The sequence below is a fragment of the Leucoraja erinacea genome, unplaced genomic scaffold (genome assembly GCF_028641065.1).
Source record: "Leucoraja erinacea ecotype New England unplaced genomic scaffold, Leri_hhj_1 Leri_1531S, whole genome shotgun sequence".
NCBI classification, from domain to species: domain Eukaryota; kingdom Metazoa; phylum Chordata; class Chondrichthyes; order Rajiformes; family Rajidae; genus Leucoraja; species Leucoraja erinaceus.
The window spans coordinates 6,998-29,180 of NW_026575816.1; the positions used below are offsets into that span (position 1 = coordinate 6,998).

At 48.3% G+C, this 22,183-nt stretch overlaps 1 protein-coding gene across 1 annotated transcript; it reads right to left on the reverse strand.

Moving 5' to 3' along the window:
- Positions 1–584: 584 nt before the first annotated feature.
- Positions 585–21,118, reverse strand: LOC129715942 (myelin-associated glycoprotein-like). The gene is made up of 8 exons (XM_055665835.1): positions 20,969–21,118; positions 17,782–17,855; positions 14,279–14,644; positions 11,052–11,345; positions 9,072–9,353; positions 6,859–7,140; positions 5,698–5,811; positions 585–2,613 (listed from the first exon to the last, which is right to left on the reverse strand). The coding sequence occupies exons 2-7, from the start codon at positions 17,819–17,821 to the stop codon at positions 5,699–5,701; spliced, it is 1,377 nt and encodes a 458-aa protein (XP_055521810.1). The 5' UTR covers positions 17,822–17,855; positions 20,969–21,118; the 3' UTR covers positions 585–2,613; position 5,698.
- Between the last annotated feature and the right edge of the window lie 1,065 nt (positions 21,119–22,183).

The window sequence follows — 22,183 nt, forward strand, 5'->3', positions numbered from 1 at the left end:
TATAGTCCTGTGGGGTGGGGTGGGAGGGAGGGGATAATTTTTAAATCTCTCCCTGCACGGGAGACCCGACCTTTTCTTTGTCGGGTCTCCGTTGTCGTTGGGGCTGCAACGAGGAGCGGCCTCCAACAGGAAGACCGGGGGCTCTGGTGCCGACGACTCACCTCACCGTCGCGGAGCTGGCCGAGTCCGGAGCGGGTGGAGCGGTGGTGGAGCGCTGCTGCTGCTGCGGCCCGACCTCCGGAGGCTGCAACTGCGGGTCTGGCGGACGGCGGCACCGGGAGCCCGCGGGTCCCTGGAGGGAGACCGCTTTTCAGGGCTCCCGCAACGGCGACTTCTCCCGCCCGAGTTGCGGGGTTGAAGAGCTCCTGGAGCGGGGTCTTACAGCACCGCCCCGCGCGGCTTGGAATGGCCGCGGGACTCTGCGAGCGCACGCCGGTGGCTCCAACACCAAGACCCGGTGTGCGACCTCGCACCACCCGGCGTGGCTTTAATGGCCGCGGGACAATCACCATCGCCAGCCGGGGGCTTTGACTTTGACTTTGACATCGGGGGGGGGGGGGGGGGGGGGGGGGGGTGCAGTGGAGATATAAGTTTTTTTGGCCTTCCATCACAGCGATGTGATGGATGTTTATGTAAATTATGTTGTGTCTTGGGTCTATTTGTTTGTAATGTATGGCTGCAGAAACGGCATTTCGTTTGGACCTCAAGGGGTCCAAATGACAATTAAATTGAATCTTGAATCTTGAATCTTGAAGTTATGAAATCAATATTCATATCATACCGAGAGGTGGCAGAGGGAGGCGGTGCAAAAGCATCGACATTAGTGAGCAAGTCCGTCTGACAGAACTAAAATCGCTCATGATATGGTCTGTTATCACGAGGGTTTATGGTCAAGAGGGTGAATTTAGTTGAAGGAGGGACCACAGATGCTGGCTTAAACCAATGATAGACACAAAAAGCTGGAGTCACTCAATAAGTCAGTTTTATTTAGTTTAGAGATACAGTGCAGATGCAGCGTGGAAACAGGCCCTTCAGCCCTTCAGCCCAGAAGATGGCCATCGTAGCAAAAGGATTTGAGTATAGCATTTTTCATAGCAAAACGATTTGAGTATAGGAGCAGGGAGGTTCTACTGTAGTTGTACAGGGTCTTGGTGAGACCACACCTGGAGTATTGTGTACAGTTTTGGCCTTCATAACAAGAGTTGATGAGTTTCGGAGCGGGCAGAAGCGTGGCAGATGCAGTTTAATGCGGATAAATGTGAGGATATCCACTTTATGGTGGCAAAAACAGGAAGGCAGACTATTATGTGAATGGTGGGCGATTAGGAAAAGGGGAGATGCAACGAGACCTGGGTGTCATGGTACACCAGTCATTGAAAGTAGGCATGCAGGTGCAGCAGGCAGTGAAGAAAGCCAATGGTATGTTAGCATTCATAGCAAAAGGATTTGAGTATAGGAGCAGGGAGGTTCTACTGCAGTTGTACAGGGTCTTGGTGAGACCACACCTGTAGTATTGCGTACAGTTTTGGTCTCCAAATCTGAGGAAGGACATTATTGCCATGGAGCGAGTGCAGAGAAGGTTCACCAGACTGATTCCTGGGATGTCAGGACTGTCTTATGAAGAAAGACTTGGTTCATACTGTCTAGAATTTAGGAGACTGAGAGGGGATCTTATAGAAACTTACAAAATTCTTAAGGGGTTGGACAGGCTAGATGCAGGAAGATTGCTCCCGATGTTGGGGAAGTCCAGGACAAGGGGTTCACAGCTTAAGGATAAGGGGGGAAATCCTTTAAAACCGAGATGAGAAGAACTTTTTTCACACAGAGAGTGGTGAATCTCTGGAACTCTCTGCCGCAGAGGATAGTCGAGGCCACAGTTCATTGGCTATATTTAAGAGGGAGTTAGATGTGGCCCTTGTGGCTAAGGGGATCAGGGGGTATGGAGAGAAGGCAGGTACGGGATACTGAGTTGGATGATCAGCCATGATCATATTGAATGGCGGTGCAGGCTCGAAGGGCCGAATGGCCTCTACTCCTGCACCTAATTTCTATGTTTCTATGATCACCCGTTCACACTGATTTCAGGAAGGTCAGAGGGGGCAGACATACCCCCCATCCATATAAACGGGACTGAGGTGGAGCGCGTCTCCAACTACAAATTCCTCGGGTACACATCTTGTTGTGGCAGGATGGTTCAGTTGCCTGATAACAGCCGGGAAGAAACTCTCCCTGAATCTGGAGGTGTGCGTTCGTTTTCACACTTCTGTACCTCTTGCCCGATGGGAGAGGAGAGAAGAGGGAGTGGCCGGGGATGAGACTGGTCCTTGATTTTGCTGCTGGCCTTGCCGAGGCAGCGTGAGGTGTAGATGGAGGCGATGGAAGGGAGGTTGGTTCGTGTGTGATGGTCTGGGCTGCTGGCCTTGCCGAGGCAGCGTGAGGTGTAGATGGAGTCAATGGAAGGGAGATTGATTATAGAGAGTAAGGAACGAGAGAGATGGGCAGAGAGAAACGTCAGAGAAAGTGGGCAGAGTGGACAGAGAAGGGCTGAGCAGAGGCTCATTTGTAGCTGGGCTTGAGCTCGCTGTACAGATCACGGTCTCCGAGATGCAGCTCCTGTGGGGAAAGAAATTCACAGGTTATAGGAGTAGAATTAGGCCATTCAGCCCATCTAGTCTACTGCGCCATTCAATCATGCCTCCTAATCCTATTTTCCTGCCTTCTCCACATAACCCTTGACACCCGTTCTAATCAAGAATTTATCTATTTCTGTCTTAAAATTATCCACTGACTTGGCCTCCACAACCCTCTGTGGCAATGAATTCCACTGATTAACGACATTCTGGCTAAAGAGGTTCATCCTTTCGAAAGAAAGAAATGAAGAAAGACTGGATAGACTTGGTTTATACTCTCTAGGAATTTAGTAAGCCCCGCCTTACCTCTCTGAGCTGCTCCACCCATACGCTCCTGCCCGGTGCCTCAGGTCAGCTGATCAGCTGCTCCTTGAGGTACCAAGGTCTAAGCGGAAGCTCAGAGGGGATAGAGCCTTCTCTGTTGCTGCTCCGGCACTCTGGAACACCCTGCCGTTGCACATCAGACAGGCCCCCTCACTGTCCATCTTCAAATCCACCCTAAAAACTCTGACAAAGGTTCACCTGCATCTCCTCCAACCTCATCTACTGCATCCTCTGCTCTAGGTGTCAGCTGATTTACATCGGGGAGACTAAGCGGAGGTTGGGCGATCGTTTCGCCGAACACCTCCGCTCAGTCCGCAATAACCAACCTGACCTCCCGGTGGCTCAGCACTTCAACTCCCCCTCCCATTCCCAATCCGACCTCTCTGTCCTGGGTCTCCTCCATTGCCAGAGTGAGCAACAGCGGAAATTGGAGGAACAGCACCTCATATTCCGCCTGGGGACCTTGCGTCCGGATGGCATTAACATTGAATTCTCCCAATTTTGCTAGCCCTTGCTGTCTCCTCCCCTTCCTTAACCCTCCAGCTGTCTCCTCCCACCCTCCTATCCGCCCGCCCTCGGGCTCCTCCTCCTCCCCTTTTCCTTCCTTCTCCCACCCCCCATCAGTCTGAAGAAGGGTTTCGGCCCGAAACGTCGCCTATTTCCTTCGCTCCATAGATGCTGCTGCACCCGCTGAGTTTCTCCAGCAATTTTGTGCACCCCAAAAACTCATTTTTATTCTCTGGCTTTCGATACTGTCTGAGACATTGCTCCTGTTTTTAGTGCTTTTAATGACTTTTAATTTTTACTGTTTTATAGTCCTTTGTTTTACAGTTTTTAATGGTTTGTAATAACTTCTTGTCCATGAGTATAGAAGCTGGGATGTTGAGTATAGAAGCTGGGATGTAATGTTAAAATTGTACAAGGCATTGGTGAGACCAAATCTGGAGTATGGTGTACAATTTTGGTCGCCCAATTATAGGAAGGATGTCAACAAAATAGAGAGAGTACAGAGGAGATTTAATAGAATGTTGCCTGGGTTTCAACAACTAAGTTACAGAGATAGGTTGAATAAGTTAGGTCTTTATTCTCTGGAGCGCAGAAGGTTAAGGGGGGGACTTGATCGAGGTCTTTAAAATGATGAGAGGGATAGACAGAGTCGATGTGGACAAGCTTTTCACTTTGAGAATAGGGAAGATTCAAACAAGAGGACATGACTTCAGAATTAAGGGACGGAAGTTTAGGGGTAACATGAGGGGGAACTTCTTTACTCAGAGAGTGGTAGCTGTGTGGAATGAGCTTCCAGTGGAAGTGGTGGAGGCAGGTTCATTGGTATCATTTAAAAATAAATTGGATAGGCATATGGATGAGAAGGGAATGGAGGGTTATGGTATGAGTGCAGGCAGGTGGGACTAAGGGGAAACAAAGTTGTTCGGCACGGACTTGTAGGGCCGAGATGGCCTGTTTCCGTGCTGTAATTGTTATATGGTTATATGGTTATGAGTTCTCATGTACAGCACTTTGTGGCAACTGCAGTTGTTTAAAGTGCTTTATAAATAAAGTTATATTATTATATGTGAAAGTCCTGCCATCCCAGGAATCAGTCTGGTGAACCTTCTCTGTACTCCCTCTATGGCAAGAATGTCTTTCCTCAGATTAGGAGACCAAAACTGTACGCAATACTCCAGGTTGTGGTCTCACCAAGACCCTGTACAACTGCAGTAGAACCTCCCTGCTCCTATACTCAAATCCTTTTGCTATGATCTTTTTGCCGCATCAGCAAAAACGACATAATCTGGGAACAATCTCCGTGCTGTTACCAATCCTTCACTCCCACTGTCCCCACTCCACATGGACCAAAACTCCAACCCCAATCTATCTCAGTCCACACTCCCATCTCCTCCCCATTCCCTCCCACCATGGAGCAAAACTCTCTCCCACTCCCCACACTGACTATAGACCCAATCACCTCCCCACTCTCTCCTCATGGATCCAACCCCTTCCCACATGTCACAATAAACTAAAAAGTAACTAAACTCTCCCCCATCCCAGCGTCGGGATGTCAGGGCTTTCATATGAAGAAAGACTGGATAGACTCGGCTTGTACTCGCTAGAATTTAGAAGATTGAGGGGGGATCTTATAGAAACTTACAACATTCTTAAGGGGTTGGACAGGCTAGATGCAGTAAGATTGTTCCTGATGTTGGGGAAGTCCAGAACAAGGGGCCACACAGTTTAAGGGTAAGGGGGAAATCTTTTAGGACGGAGATGAGAAAAACATTTTTCACACACAGAGAGTGGTGAATCTGTGGAATTCTCTGCCACAGAAGGTAGTTGAGGCCACAGTTCATTGGCTATATTTAAGAGGGAGTTAGATGTGGCCCTTGTGGCTAAAGGGATCAGGGGGTATGGAGAGAAAGCAGGTACAGGAATTCTGAGTTGGATGATCAGCCGTGATCATATTGAATGGTGAATGGTGCAGGCACGAAGGGCCCAATGGCCTACTCCTGCACCTATTGTCTATGTTTCTATGTCTATGGATGAGATAGAAACATCAGGTCCAGGATACTTGGGCAATCTGCCCTGCCCCTCTCCCAAACACAGTGGTAGCGGTGGGGTGGGGAGGGGGGTTATGATTGGAGAGGGCCCTGATTTTAGGCTGATGCAGTGTGCACCTCCCCTCTTTCTCGTTCTGGTGAGTAAATGGCAGTGAAGACATTCGGACAGTTTCCAGATCATCCCGCACCTCATTTGTTGCGACAACACGCTGCCCAGACGATTACAGGAACTACGCCTATGAAGATGACGGCAAGAACGATCAGGGCCACGATGCATTTCCAGGACCTTTCCGAGCCACGTACTGAGGGGTGGAGAAAGCAGTCAATGTAAGCCCAGCTCTGAGAAACAGACACGACAACATAACCTCAACTCCAGCCCAGACCGGCGCGCCTCTCGTCAGCAGCGGCCTCTGCAGCCCGTCTGCGTTTTTATTATTTTTTGTCTATGTTTCTATGTAGTTTTTGTTATTTTTTGTTGGGGTGTGTGTGTTGGGGGGGGGGGGGGGGGGGGGGGGGGGGTGGGGTGTGTGTGGTAACTTTTAAATCTCTCCCTGCACGGGAGACCCGACCTTTTCTTTATCGGGTCTCCGTTGTCGTTGGGGCTGCAACGAGGAGCGGCCTCCAACAGGAAGACCGGGGACTCTGGTGCCGACGACTCACCTCACCGTCGCGGAGCTGGCCGAGTCCGGAGCGGGTGGAGCTGTGGTGGAGCGCTGCTGCTGCTGCTGCTGCGACCCGACCTCCGGAGATTCGGAGGCTGCAACTGCGGGTCTGGCGGACGGCGGCACTGGGAGCCCGCGGGTCCCTGGAGGGAGACCGCTTTTCAGGGCTCCCGCAACGGCGACTTCTCCCGCCCGAGTTGCGGGGTCGAAGAGCTCCTGGAGCGGGGCCTTACATCACCGCCCCGCGCGGCTTGGAATGGCCACGGGACTCTGCGAGCGCACGCCGGGGACTCTAACATCAAGAACCCGGTGTGCGACTTTGCATCACCCGGCGTGGCTTTAATGGCCGGACAATCGCCATCGCCAGACGGGGGCTTTGACTTTGACTCTGACATCGGGGCGGGGGGGGGTGCAGTGGAGAGATAAGTTTTTTGGCCTTCCATCACAGCGATGTGATGGATGTTTATGTAAATTATGTTGTGTCTTGGGTCTATTTGTTTGTAATGTATGGCTGCAGAAACGGCATTTCGTTTGGACCTCAAGGGGTCCAAATGACAAATAAATTGAATCTTGATCTTGATTAGCAACAAGGAGTTTTAAGGGCACAGATGGGTTATGAAACCACCAAAATGGATAACCTCACATTTATGATGTTTTGAGGGGACATGTCAGTCTGTGTCTACTCACATTCTACAGTGAGGGTCACATCCCTCTCTGCTGTCCCGTGTTTATTCTCTGCCACACACTGATAGACCCCAGCGTCCTGCCGTGTCAGCTGAGGGAACTCCATCCACAGCTCGTTGTTGGAACGTGTTGTGTTCAGCGTGACACCGAGATGTCTCCACGTCAGGTTAGATGCTGGGAAACTCTGGACGGAGCAGAGGATCGCTGCAGAGTTTCCTTCCTTTACACTGACCCAGGAACTGTTCACGTCATCGGGGGAAGTGATCGAGAGATTCCGCGGGGCATCTACAAACAGATAAAATTCAGCAATCAGTTTTGTGGCACTTCCATGATTAACAATGTTACAAAATTTTGAGATTTAAAAAATCAAGTCTGTATTTATCCCATCAGATAAAGCATAAAAAGAAGTTTAATTTGACACCTAATTCACTTTCATATCTCAAGTATTTAAAAAGTTATGGCCATTTTCATACTCTGAAATTAGCATCTTGTTCCCTATTGATTTTCTATGGACATAACAAAAAAGCTGTGATCGCGTGCTGTCAAAAGGCCATAACCTTCTTAAAAATTAAGAGAACTGAATGAAATTTTCAGTTATCGTAGATTGAAGCATTCTGAAACAAATATAAAATAATCTTACTTGGATGACCTGAAATTAAAACATATAATTAGTTAGTTACCCAATTGGAGCTAATTTCAAACTTCAATTACTAGATCTAAACATCTATCCATTTCTTAATAAATGATTAACAATTTTAAATAGCCCAAGTGTCCAAATAATATTCATAAATAATTCACAATAAAACATGATTTTGAAATCTCATTTACATTAATTTATAGGCCAAATGGAAGGAATTTAGTGTTCAATTGCTGCAAATTAAAGTCCATTTTAAATCAGCTTTCTAGTGGGTTCCTGTGGAACGCGCTGGTTTAGAACGTTCACATTGCGCTGGATTTGTGCCTCAAATGCCCAGAAAAACACTGCGGGATATAAAGAGCCCAAAATGAGCTACTCGCTATAGTAAACTTTATATACAGGGTTCTTAAGAAGCCCCTTTTTAATGTAAAAATAAGGTACATACCTTTAATTGTTTGCTTTATAAAACCCTGGGGCTGCGAGAGGTCGCGGGTTTAGAGAGTGATTTTTAAACTACTATAACTATTATACAAGGCCATAAAAACTAATAATACCTTTTGCGACGGGGTCTTTCAGCGATTTTTCGTTAATGATTTACTAGGCTGAACATTTTCGATTGCAACAGCCTAGTAAAAATCGCGTTTTAAACCCGCCCCCTCTAAACAGCGCCAAAATCACACACACGGGCTGGGGCAGATTCTCAGCGTCGCTTCAGGTAGGTTTTGTAACATACCTACACATTAGTCTATGTTTAGGGAAATGAGAGATAGACAATGGTGTAGAGAGATAAAGAACAATGAATGAATGATGTGCAAAAAAAGTAACCATGATAAAGGAAACAGGCCATTGTTCGCTGTTTGTTGGATGAGAACGAGAAGCTGGTGCGACTTGGGCGGGGGAGAGATAGAGAGAGGGGGAATGCCGGGGCTACCTGAAGTTAGAAAAATCAATATTCATACATCTGTCAGAGAGCTACCCAAGCGAAATATGAGTTGCATATCCTCCATATTTGCGTTTAGCCTCACTCTGACAGTGGAGGAGTCCCAGGACATAAAGGACATCCCAGACTGATTCCTGGGATGTCAGGACTGTCTTATGAAGAAAGACTGGATAGACTTGGTTTATACTCTCTAGAATTTAGGAGATTGAGAGGGGATCTTATAGAAACTTACAAAATTCTTAAGGGGTTGGACAGGCTAGATGCAGGAAGATTGTTCCCGATGTTGGGGAAGTCCAGGACAAGGGGTCACAGCTTAAGGATAAGGGGGAAATCCTTTAAAACCGAGATGAGAAGAACTTTTTTTTCACACAGAGAGTGGTGAATCTCTGGAACTCTCTGCCGCAGAGGTTAGTCGAGGCCACAGTTCATTGGCTATATTTAAGAGGGAGTTAGATGTGGCCCTTGTGGCTAAGGGGATCAGGGGGTATGGAGAGAAGGCAGGTACGGGTACTGAGTTGGATGATCAGCCATGATCATATTGAATGGCGGTGCAGGCTCGAAGGGCCGAATGGCGTCTACTCCTGCAACTAATTTCTATGTTTCTATGTTTCTACGACATGTCAGTGTGTGTCTACTCACATTCTACAGTGAGGGTCACATTCCTCTCTGCTGTCCCGTGTTCATTCTCTGCCACACACTGATAGACCCCAGCGTCCTGCCGTGTCAGCTGAGGGAACTCCATCCACAGCTCGTTGTTGGAACGTGTTGTGTTCAGCGTGACACCGAGATGTCTCCACGTCAGGTTAGATGCTGGGAAACTCTGGACGGAGCAGAGGATCGCTGCAGAGTTTCCTTCCTTTACACTGACCCAGGAACTGTTCACGTCATCGGGGGAAGTGATCGAGAGATTCCGCGGGGCATCTACAAACAGAAAAAAATCAGCAATCAGTTTTGTGGCACTTTGGTGAACCTTGGATTGTAAAAGACTAGTCTTCAGGCTTTAGAGATACAGTGCGGATATCGGCCCTTCAGCCCACCGAGACCGCGCCGACTATCGCTGAGTATAGAAGTTGGGATGTAATGTTAAAATTGTACAAGGCATTGGTGAGACCAAATCTGGAGTATGGTGTACAATTTTGGTCGCCCAATTATAGGAAGGATGTCAACAAAATAGAGAGAGTACAGAGGAGATTTACTAGAATGTTGCCTGGGTTTCAACAACTAAGTTAGAACATAGAAACATATAAATTAGGTGCAGGAGTAGGCCATTCGGCCCTTCGAGCCTGCACCGCCATTCAATATGATCATGGCTGATCATCCAACTCAGTATCCCGTACCTGCCTTCTCTCCATACCCCCTGATCCCCTTAGCCACATGGGCCACATCTAACTCCCTCTTAAATATAGCCAATGAACCGTGGCCTCAACTACGCTCTGTGGCAGAGAGTTCCAGAGATTCACCACTCTCTGTGAGAAAAAAGTTCTTCTAATCTCGGTTTTAAAGGATTTATCTCTTATCCTTAAGCTGTGACCCCTTGTCCTGGACTTCCCCAACATCGGGAACAATCTTCCTGCATCTAGCCTGTCCAACCCCTTAAGAATTTTGTAAGTTTCTATAAGATCCCCTCTCAATCTCCTAAATTCTAGAGAGTATAAACCAAATCTATCAAGTCTGATGGATTATGGGCCCATGAAAAATTCTGGAATTCACCGCGCACACACTCACTCACACACACACAACACACTCACTCCTACACACAGTCTCCCCATCCCACACATGAACACCGTCACTCACACACACTCTCTCACACACTCATTCACACCTACACACAGTCTCCCTCTCTCTCACACGCACACACACATACACATTATCTCTGCCCCACACATGACCACCATCACTCACACACACACTCTCTAAAACATATGCACCCTCCCACTCTCTCTCACATACTCGCCCTCTCTGTCACACTCACTCAAACACACACACACATTCTCTCACAAATAATCGCGCACACACACACACACACGCTCTCTCTCTATCACACTCACTCACTCACACACACATAAGAATTTTGTAAGATCCCCTCTCAATCTCCTAAATTCTAGAGAGTATAAACCAAGTCTTTCCAGTCTTTCTTCATAAGACAGTCCTGACATCCCAGGAATCAGTCTGGTGAACCGTCTCTGCACTCCCTCTATGGCAATAATGTAATTCCTCAGATTTGGAGACCAAAACTGTACGCAATACTCCAGGTGTGGTCTCACCAAGACCCTGTACAACCGCAGTAGAACCTCCCTGCTCCTATACTCAAATCCTCTTGCTATGAAAGCTAACATACCATTCGCTTTCTTCACTGCCTGCTGCACCTGCATGCCTACTTTCAATGACTGGTGTACCATGACACCCAGGTCTCGCTGCATCACCCCTTTTCCTAGTCGGCCACCAGGTTATGGGGAGAACGCAGGAGAAAGGGGTTAGGAGGGAGAAATAGATCAGCCGTGATTGACTGGCGGAGTGGACTTGATGGCCTAATTCTGCTCATATCGCCTATGACCTTCTATACCAGCACTGCTAATGGATTATTGCTGTTCCTCCACAATAAACGATCTCCGTACTTACATTGAACAGCCATTGTGAGGATCTGCTCGGATGAGACTGTTGGGTATGTGACTCTGCAGGTGAGGTTTTGCCCGTGATGTTTGAGCGCTGGGGTCAGGTACAGAACAGAAGTATATGTCAGAGTGTCACCCTGCTGAGTTACGCTGTGTGAGGCTGATGGTGGATCATCAGCGGGGGTGACCCAGGTTAAGGTGGGGGCTGTTCCATCACACGTGGTGTTGAAGGAGCAGGTCACGTTCACAGGCCGACCTGCCACCATTTCAGCAGGGAATATCGTGGGTTTATCTGTGAAATCTAACACACACAGAAACAGATACTGTTAGTTAAATATAACAAGATACATCAGTTCACATGGTAATCCCAGTCCCACATGAGGAAGAATGTTTTTACAAGGTACAGAAGTGTGAAAACACACACCTCCAGATTATCAAGGACCAGTCTCACCCCCAGTCACCCCCTCTTCCCCCCTCTCCCACCGGGCAAAAGGTACTAGAATGTTGCCTGGGTTTCAACAACTAAGTTACAGAGATAGGTTGAATAAGTTAGGTCTTTATTCTCTGGAGCGCAGAAGGTTAAGGGGGGACTTGATAGAGGTCTTTAAAATGATGAGAGGGATAGACAGAGTTGATGTGGACAAGCTTTTCCCTTTGAGAATAGGGAAGATTCAAACAAGAGGACATGACTTCAGAATTAAGGGACAGAAGTTTAGGGGTAACATGAGGGGGAACTTCTTTACTCAGAGAGTGGTAGCGGTGGCAAAAAATGTTGGTGGCAAAAACAGGAAAGCAGACTATTATCTAAATGATGGCCGACTAGGAAAAGGGGAGATGCAGCGAGACCTGGGTGTCATGGTACACCAGTCATTGAAGGTAGGCATGCAGGTGCAGCAGGCAGTGACGAAAGCGAATGGTATGTTAGCTTTCATAGCAAAAGGATTTCAGTATAGGAGCAGGGAGGTTCTACTGCAGTTGTACAGGGTCTTGGTGCGACAACACCTGGAGTATTGCGTACAGTTTTGGTCTCCAAATCTGAGGAAGGACATTATTGCCATAGAGGGAGTGCAGAGACGGTTCACCAGACTGATTCCTGGGATGTCAGGACTGTCTTATGAAGAAAGACTGGATAGACTTGGTTTATATTCTCTAGAATTTAGGAGATTGAGAGGGGATCTTATAGAAACTTACAAAATTCTTAAGGGGTTGGATAGGCTAGATGCAGGAAGATTGCTCCCGATGTTGGGGAAGTCCAGGACAAGGGATCACAGCTTAAGGATAAGGGGGAAATCCTTTAAAACCGAGATGAGAAGAACTTTTTTACACAGAGAGTGGTGAATCTCTGGAACTCTCTGCCGCAGAGGGTAGTCGAGACCAGTTCATTGGCTATATTTAAGAGGGAGTTAGATGTGGCCCTTGTGGCTAAGGGGATCAGAGGGTATGGAGAGAAGGCAGGTAGGGGATACTGAGTTGGATGATCAGACATGATCATATTGAATGACGGTGCAGGCCCGAAGGGCCGAATGGCCTACTCCTGCACCTAATTTCTATGTTTCTATGTTTCTATGTCTAAGACAATTCCCCATATCTCCGAGCCTGTCTCGAAGGCAAACCAGGCTAAAATACTGAACCTGGCTCAACACACTTCTGGCCAAATTCCAACCTTATTGGAATACTAGTAATGTCCAGTTTTACCTGGTTAAATTGCCTCCGACAATGTCTCAGTCATTTGAGTATTGTACAGCCAATTGTAAATCTTAGCAACTTGTTCGTGGTCACTTAGTTGTAAAGTAACTCTGGTCAGCTTTCATGCTGATACCAGCTTCAGTGAACCGCTTACTGCCGATGAAGCCGTGGGGTGCGTTGTCCCCGAAACTATGAAGCCTTCCTCGTCATTGACCTAATTGGTCTAACAGTTTATGCTTCCTCCTTCAGGTTTTGCCTGTAGAATAGGTATTACCTGAATAGAAGATTCGGCAAGTGGCTGTAACGTCCCCTGATAGTGCTGTTCACTGCATTGTGTTGGGTGGCAACCTTACTGCCAGGAATCGTACCTCTGACACATGCCCTTCATCCCTTGAGGTATGCTCCACGCTATACCCTCAGCATCAGATTTACACTGACCCGGCATGTTGGTCCTCCTCCTCTCCAGGAAGGGAGACATTATTGCAGCCCTACTACAAGGCGGTTCAGCTGGCGCGAGGGACGTGGGAAACAGGCCCTGATTCTTCAGAAAAGACTGGATCAGAACTTGGTTTATACATCTCTAGAATTTAGGAGACTGAGTAGGGGATTTTATAGAAACTTACAAAATTCTTAAGGGGTTGGACAGGCTAGATGCAGGAAGATTGCTCCCGATGTTGGGGAAGTCCAGGACAAGGGGTCACATCTTAAGGATAAGGGGGAAATGCTTTAAAACCGAGATGAGGAAGAACTTTTTTCACACAGAGAGTGGTGAATCTCTGGAACTCTCTGCCACAGAGGGTAGTTGAGGCCAGTTCATTGGCTTTATTTAAGAGGGAGTTAGATGTGGCCCTTGTGGCTAAGGGGATCAGGGGGTATGGAGAGAAGGCAGGTACGGGATACTGAGTTGGATGATCAGCCATGATCATATTGAATGGCGAATGGTGCAGGCTCAAAGGGCCGAATGGCCTACTTCTGCACCTAATTTCTATGTATCTATGTTTCTATATAACCATATAACAATTACAGCACGGAAACAGGCCATCTCGACCCGTCTAGTCCGTGCTGAACACATATTCTCCCCTAGTCCCATATACCTGCGCTCAGACCATAACCTTCCATTCCCTTCCCGTCCATATAACTATCCAATTTATTTTTAAATGATAAAAACGAACCTGCCTCCACCACCTTCACTGGAAGCTCATTCCACACAGCTACCACTCTCTGAGTAAAGAAGTTCCCCCTCATGTTACCCCTAAACTTCAGTCCCTTAATTCTCAAGTCATGTCCCCTTGTTTGAATCTTCCCTACTCTCAGTGGGAAAAGCTTTTCCACATCAACTCTGTCTATCCCTCTCATCATTTTAAAAACCTCTATCAAGTCCCCCCTTAACCTTCTGCGCTCCAAAGAATTAAGCCCTAACTTGTTCAACCTTTCTCTGTAACTTAGTTGCTGAAACCCAGGCAACATTCTAGTAAATCTCCTCTGTACTCTCTCTAACAGCTGGGAAGAAACTGTTGAGTGAATGAGTGAAGTATACAGGACACTTACCAATAACACGGAGCTGTGTTGGAGGGTGGTAGTTGTAACGATTTCCATATCCAAAATCAACTCTGAAAAAATAAGGACCTGTATCTTGCTGCCTGACGTTGTCTATAACCAGGGAACAGTCGTTGTCTCTCAGGACTCCTGACAGCCGGGTCCGATGCTGAAACTGTGTTGATATTTCACTGGAATACCTGGAGTGGAAGGCTACAGACCGATAGTTCTGTGTCTCACTGTTATACCAGATTCCAGTCCGTGGTTTTTTATTTAGATACGACGGGTACCTGTACTGACACGGAATCCGTGCACACAAACCATTCTGCGCTGTCACATGTGGTGGATTGTCCGCACTCCACTGTCCCGACACCACGGCTGAGGAGAGAAGGAACAATCTTTAGCAGTGAACACCCTGTCAGTTCACTGGACTCACTCTCCACACATTTTATCCTGCGCTGTGGGCCTGGTGTGTACAGAGCGGGGAAGAGCGGCGTGGTGGTGTAGTGGTAGAGCCTCACTCCTCACCCCCCCCCCACAGTGCGTCACTCTCACCTCCCCTCCCACAGTGTGCGTCATTCCCTCCTCACTCCCCCCCCCCCTCCCACAGTGCGTCACTCCCTCCCACAGTGTCTCACTCCTCCTCACCACCACCACTCCCACAGTGTGTCACTCCCTCCTCACTGCTCCTCCCACAGTGTGTGTCACTCCCCACAACAGTGTGTCACTCTTCACTGCCCCCCCCCACAATGCGTCACTCCACCCTCACCCCCCCCCCTCCCAAAGTGCACTCACTCCCTCCTCACCACCCCCCCACAGTGTGTGTAACTTCCTCTCTCACCCCTCTCCCACACTACGTCACTCCCACATCACTGCCCCTCCCACCTCATCACCCCTCCCAACAGTGTGTCACTCCTCCTCACTGCCCCCCCCCCACAATGCGTCGCTCCCTCCTCACCGCCCCTCCCACAGTGTGTGTCACTCCCCCCCAACAGTGCGTTCACCCTCCCACACTTCATCACCCCCCACAATGCGTCACTCCCTCTCACCCCCCCCCCCCCAAAGTGCCTCACTCCCACCCCCCCCACAGTGTGTGTGTGTAACTCCCTCCTCACCCCTCTCCCCACCACACTCCCACCTCACTGCCCCTCCCACAGTGCATCACCCCCCTCCCACAGTGCGTCACTCCTCACTCCCCCCCCCCACAATGCGTCGCTCCCTCCTCACCGGAGGGCCCACAGTGTGTCACTCCCACCTCACCGCCCCTCCCACAGTGTGTCACTCCCTCCCACATTGCATCACTCCCTCCCGCAGTGCATCACTCCATCCCACAGCGCATCACTCCCTCCACACTGCATCACTCCTCTCACAGTGCGTCACTCCCTGCTCACCCCCCTCCCACAGTGCATCACTCCCTCCTCATCCCCCCTTCCACAGTGCATCACTCCCTGCTCACCACCCCTCCCACAGTGTGTCACTCCCTCCCACAGTGTCTCACTCCCTCCTCACCCCCCCTTCCACAGTGTGTGTCACTCTCTCCTCACCACTCCCTCCCACAGTGCATCACTCTTTCCTCACCGCACCTCCCACAGTGCGTCACTCCCAGGGACCAGTAGAGTGTCCCTTGTGGCCAGGGTCCGGAGGGCAAGGAGCACCGCCACTCCACCTCGGGCCCATAGGGGGAGGAGTGACTCTGCTGTCAGCGACCGAAGGACTGGTGATGGGATCTAGGGAGTTGGCAGGGCCGAAGATGGCCTGGCTGGGTTGCTCCTGGGCCTGGCCAAGCTGGCCATCCGCGAGCCACGGTGCCAGGCGGAAGAGGGCTTTGCCTGAAGAGTTGCTTGCATCTTTGTGGTGGCCGATTGGGAAAAGGGGAGAGGCAGCGAGACCTGGGTGTCATGGTACACCAGTCATTGAAAGTAGGCATGCAGGTGCAGCAGGCAGTGAAGAAAGCGAATGGTATGTTAGCATTCATAGCAAAAGGATTTGAGTCTAGGAGCAGGGAGGTTCTACTGCAGTTGTACAGGGTCTTGGTGAGACCACACCTGGAGTATTGCGTACAGTTTTGGTCTCCTAATCTGAGGAAGGACATTATTGCCATAGAGGGAGTGCAGAGAAGGATCACCAGACTGATTCCTGGGATGTCAGGACTGTCTTATGAAGAAATGACTCCTGGATAGACTCGGATTGTACTGCTAGATCTTTAGAAGATATGAGGGGGGATCTTATAGTCTACTTTACAAAATTTTTGTAAGTATTGGACAGGCTAGTTGCAGGAAGATTGTTCCCGATTTTGGGGAAGTCGAGAACAAGAGGGTCACAGCTTAAGGATAAGGGGGAAATCTTTAAGGACTGAGATAAGAAAAAGTTTTTTTTTTACAGAGAGTGGTGAATCTCTGGAACTCTATTTTCTAGTCATTTCGATACCCACATACTTCATGGTCTATTGCATTTTAAAGGGGGAGTTAGATGTGGCCCTTGTGGCTAAGGGGATCAGCGGTATTAGAGAGAATTTCAGGTACGGGATACTGAGTTCTATGTGAAGCCATGATCATATTGAATGGCGGTGCAGGCTCGAAGGGCTGAATGGCCTACTCCTGCACCTAATTTCTATGTTTCTATGTTTCTATTCTAGCAGTGTGATCGTAATTAAATAAATTATTTTTGATTAAAAAAACCAGTCCGTCGCTCCGTCATTTGCTGCACTATATTCCATCTGCCACTTCTCTTCCCACTCTCCCAACCTGCTCAAGTCCTTCTGCAGAGTCCCTGCTTTCTCTACACAACCTGCCCCTCCACCTATTTCCGTATCATCCACAAACCTGACCACAAAGCCTTCAATCCCCTCGTCCCAATCATTAATATATAACGTGAAGAGTAGTGGTGTGCAGGAAGGAACTGCCGGTGCTGGTTTGAACTGAAGATTGACACAAAAATAGGGAGAAACTCAGCAGGACAGGCAGCATCTCTGGAGAGAAGGAATGGGTGATGTTTCGATTCAAGACCCTTCTTCAGACTGAAAGTCACGGGAGAGGGAAACGAGAGATATAGACGATGATGTAGAGAGACACAGAACAATGAATGAAAGATATGCAAAAAAGTAATGATGACAAAAAAACAGGCCATTGTTAGCTGTTTGTTGGGTGAGAACGAGAAGCTGGTGCGACTTGTGTGGGTGAGGGATGGAGAGAGAGGGAATGCAGGATTTACTTGAAGTGGGAGAAATCAATATTGCCCAAGCAAAATATGGGATGATGTTCCTCCAATTTGCATTTAGCCCCACTCTGACAGCAGAGGAGACCTAGGACAGAAAGGTCAGTGTGAGAATGGGAAGGGTGATTAAAATGTTTGGCAACCGGGAGATCAGGTAGGTCCAGGCGGACTGAGCGAAGGTGTTCAGTGAAACGATCGTAGCAGCCCCAGAACCGACCCCTGCGGAACTCCGCTAGTCCCTGGCAGCCAACCACTAAAAGCCTCCTTGCCCGTAAACACTTCTGAGTTGCTGCTGGTGGTACCTTGGAGAAGGGAGAGGAGGAAGAACGATCGCCCGATCATTGTCCGATCCCAGATATCCCGTCAGTTACCCGATCTGGAAGAGAAAGTAATTGCAGTCAAACTCCAGCGACCAATATACATAAAACGAAACAGATGTAATGCTGAGGTTCTACAAGGCAGTGGTCAGGCCACATTTGGAATATTGTGAGCAATTTTGAGCCCCATATCAGATGAAGCATGTGCAGGCTCTGGATGGGATCAGAGGAGGTTTACAGCAATGAGTGGGTTTACATACGATGAGCGTTTGACGGCACTGGGCCTTTACTCGCTGGAGTTTAGAAGAATGAGGGGGGGACCTCAATGAAACTTACCGAACAGTGAAAGGCTTGGAGAGTGTGGATGTGGAGAGGATATTTCCACTAGTGGGAGAGGTCATAGTCTCAGAATTAAAGGACGTTCTTTTAGGAAGGAAATGACGTGGAATTTCTTTAGTCAGAGGGTGGTGAATCTGTGGAATTCTTTGCCGCAGACGGCAGTGGAGGCCAATTCAAACTTTCAAGGTCAGTTTATTGTCTCATGTACCATTTAAGGTACTGTGAAGTTCGAATAACCAAAAAAAAGCAACAAGAGACACAAGTACATAAAAGTCACCATAAACATCCACCACAGTGGGCTCCCCACGATACTCACCGGGACCGAAGGCAATAAAGTCCAAACTTCTTCTTCCTCTTTTATTCTCCCATGGTCGGGGCAATCGATCCATCCGCAGTCGGGAGGATTGAAGCTCCCGCAGCCGGCGGTGGAAGACCCCGTGTCGGGGCGATCGAAAACCCCGCGTCGGGGCGGTGGAAGACCCCGCGTCGGGGCGGTGGAAGACCCCGCGTCAGGGCGGTGGAAGACCCCGTGTCGGGGCGGTGGAAGACCCCGTGTCGGGGCGATCGAAGCTCCTGCGGTTTGGAGTTTCCCGAAGTCGGTCTCTAACCAGCGACCACAAGCTCCACGATGTTAAAGTCCACAGGCACCCATGGGTGGATCCCGAAACTTGACCCCGACAGGGATCGTAAGCTCCGTGATGGTAAGTCCTGCAGGCACCCGGGGTACAGCTCTCCAAGTCGGTCTCATGCAAATGCCACCAACTCCTCGATGTTAGACCGCAGTGCGGACGGAAATATGATACGGAAGAAAATCGCATCTCCGTTGAGGTAAGTGATTATAAAAAGTTTCCCACAACTCCCGCCCACTCCCTACATAAAAGAAGCTAAAGAACACTAAAAACATACATTTAACACACACAAACAGACAACAAAACAGGAAGGGACAGACAGACTGTTGGCGAGGCAGCCATTGCTAGCACCACCTGGTGGTTAAGTCAGTGGATATTTTTAAGGCTCAGATAGAAAGATTATGAATTAGTACAGATGTCAGGGGTTATGGGGAGAAGGCAGGAGAATGGGGTTAAGAGGGATTGATAGGTCAGCCATGATTGAATGGCGGTGTAGACTTGATGGGTCAAATATCCTAATTCTGCTACTATCACATGACTGTAAATATCACCAACAACATACCCTGCATCAACTACATTGAAGCTGTGGTCAATAAGGCAGACTAATGTCTCATCTTCCTCAAAAGATGAAGGAAGTTCGGCACTTCCCCATTGACTCACACCAACCTCTCCACATGAATTGTGAAAGAACTGTGTTATGTTGCATCACATCCTGGTTTGGGACCAGCTCCGCTCAAGACCACAAGAAATTGCTGAGAGCTTAGTTTAGTTTAGTTTAGTTCAGAGATGCAGCGCTGAAACAGGCCCCCTCGGCCCACCGAGTCCATGCCGGCCACCGATCACCCATTCACATACTAGTTATACGTTTAGCTCTTGAGATACAATACAGAAACAGGACCTTCAGCCCATCGAGTCCGTGCTGACCAATAATCACCCATTCACACATTATTTCTGTGTTTAATTATTGGGAAAGTGGGAGATGCAGCGAGACCTGGGTGTCATGCTACACCAGTCATTGAAAGTAGGCATGCAGGTGCAGCAGGCAGTAAAGAAAGCGAATGGCATGTTAGCTTTCATTGCAAAAGGACCGAGATGAGAAAAACATTTTTTACACAGAGAGTGGTGAATCTCTGGAACTCTCTGCCACAGAGGGTAGTTGAGGCCAGTTCGTTGGCTATATTTAAGAGGGAGTTAGATGTGGCCCTTGTGGCTAAGGGGATCAGGGGGTATAGAGAGAAGGCAGGTACGGGATACTGAGTTGGATGATCAGCCATGATCATATTGAATGGCGGTGCAGGCTCGAAGGGCCGAATGGCCTACTCCTGCACCTAATTTCTATGTTTCTATGTTTCTATGTAATAGCAAGAAAACTAAACTAACTCTCCAGAGATGCTGCCTGTTACTCCGGCACTTTGCGTCTATCTTTAGTGTAAACCAGCATCTGCAGTTACCTTAAAACACAAAGTATTTCAGTGATCAGACTCTGTACAAATTTACAATTCAATAACCATATAACATATAACCATATAACAATTTGCAGCACGGAAACAGGCCATCTCGACCCTTCTAGTCCGTGCCGAACACATATTCTCCCCTAGTCCCATATACCTGCGCTCAGACCATAACCTTCCATTCCCTTCCTGTCCATATAACTATCCAATTTATTTTTAAATGATAAAAACGAACCTGCCTCCACCACCTTCACTGGAAGCTCATTCCACACAGCCACCACTCTCTGAGTAAAGAAGTTCCCCCTCATGTTACCCCTAAACTTCAGTCCCTTAATTCTCAAGTCATGTCCCCTTGTTTGAATCTTCCCTACTCTCAGTGGGAAAAGCTTTTCCACGTCAACTCTGTCTATTCCTCTCATCATTTTAAAGACCTCTATCAAGTCCCCCCTTAACCTTCTGCGCTCCAAAGAATAAAGCCCTAACTTGTTCAACCTTTCTCTGTAACTTAGTTGCTGAAACCCAGGCAACATACTGGTAAATCTCCTCTGTACTCGCTCTATTTTGTTGACATCCTTCCTATAATTAGGCGACCAAAATTGGATACCATACTCCAGAATTGGCCTCACCAATGCCTTGTACAATTTTAACATTACATCCCAGCTGCTATACTCAATGCTCTGATTTATAAAGGCCAGCACACCAAAAGCTTTCTTTACCACCCTAATAAACTGGTCAACTGACAGAATTACATACCTTGGTTCTGTCCGCTACTAGTCTCTGGAATATCGACTGACAAACTCTTGTCCTCAGCTGCCGTCACTGTGTGGAGAACACAAATGTGTAGAGGGGACAATTTACATCAAGAAACGGAAATAAAATAAGGAAGTATTCTATTATCGGCAAATAGTTAACCCCTTTCATCCCTGATGGGGCATGACTGATTTAGTGGAGGGAGTGCTGTAATGTGGGATGTGTCCCTCACTATCTCTGCAAACCTACTCTGGCTCTGAAACTATTCCTGGTCTCTGTAACCCCCTCCCCACCGGCCCCTACTCCCCTCCCTGTCAAATTGGAGGTATTGAATCTAGTGAGTGTGACAGTCTCCTGTTCCACAGTGCTCATTTGAACAAGGCTGCACTGATTCAAGAATTGTGTGGGTACGCACTGTACATACTGATTTAAAGTGAAGTGCAGCAGGCAGTGAAGAAAGCGAAATGGTAGGTAGCTTCCATAGCAAAACGATTCAGGGAGGTTCTACTGCAGTTGTACAGGTTTTGGTGAGATGCCACACCCGGAGTATTGCGTACAGTTTTGGTCTCCAAATCGGAGGAAGGACATTATTGCCATAGAGGGAGTGCAGAGACGGTTCACCAGACTGATTCCTGGGATTCAGGACTGTCTTATGAGTCTAGATATAGAAACTTAGAATTTACGGATGATTGAGAGGGGATCTTATAGAAACTTACAAAATTCTTAAGGGGTTTGGACAGGCTAGATGCAGGAAGGTTGTTCCCGATGTTGGGGAAGTCCAGGACAAGGGGTTCACAGCTTAAGGATAAGGGGGAAAATCCTTTTAAAACGGAGATGAGGAAAAACCGAGATGAGAAGAACGTTTTTCACACAGAGAGTGGTGAATTCTGGAACTTTGTGCTGCAGAGGGTAGTCGGGGCCACAGGATCATTGGCTATATTTCAAGGGGGTGGTAGATGTGGCACTTAAGAAACATAGAAACATGGAAATTTAGGTGCAGGAGTAGGCCATTGGGCCCTTCGAGCCTGCACCGCCATTCAATATGATCATGGCTGATCATCCAACTCAGTATCCCGTACCTGCCTTATCTCCATACCCCCTGATCCCCTTGGCCACAAGGGCCACATCTAGCTCCCTCTTAAATATAGCCGATGAACTGGCCTCAACTACCCTATGTGGGTGAGAGTTCCAGAGGTTCACCACTCTCTGTGTGAAAAA

Bases quoted from the DNA above. Each gene is read 5' to 3' on its own strand.
- LOC129715942 (XM_055665835.1), bottom strand. From the start codon at position 17,821: ATGATCGGGCGATCGTTCTTCCTCCTCTCCCTTCTCCAAG. The intron at 11,346-14,278 runs GTAAGTGTCCTG...TGTGTGTGTTAG, and splicing joins AACACAGCTCCGTGTTATTG to ATTTCACAGATAAACCCACG. The intron at 5,812-6,858 runs GTGAGTAGACAC...TCCACCCCTCAG, and splicing joins TGTGACCCTCACTGTAGAAT to TACGTGGCTCGGAAAGGTCC.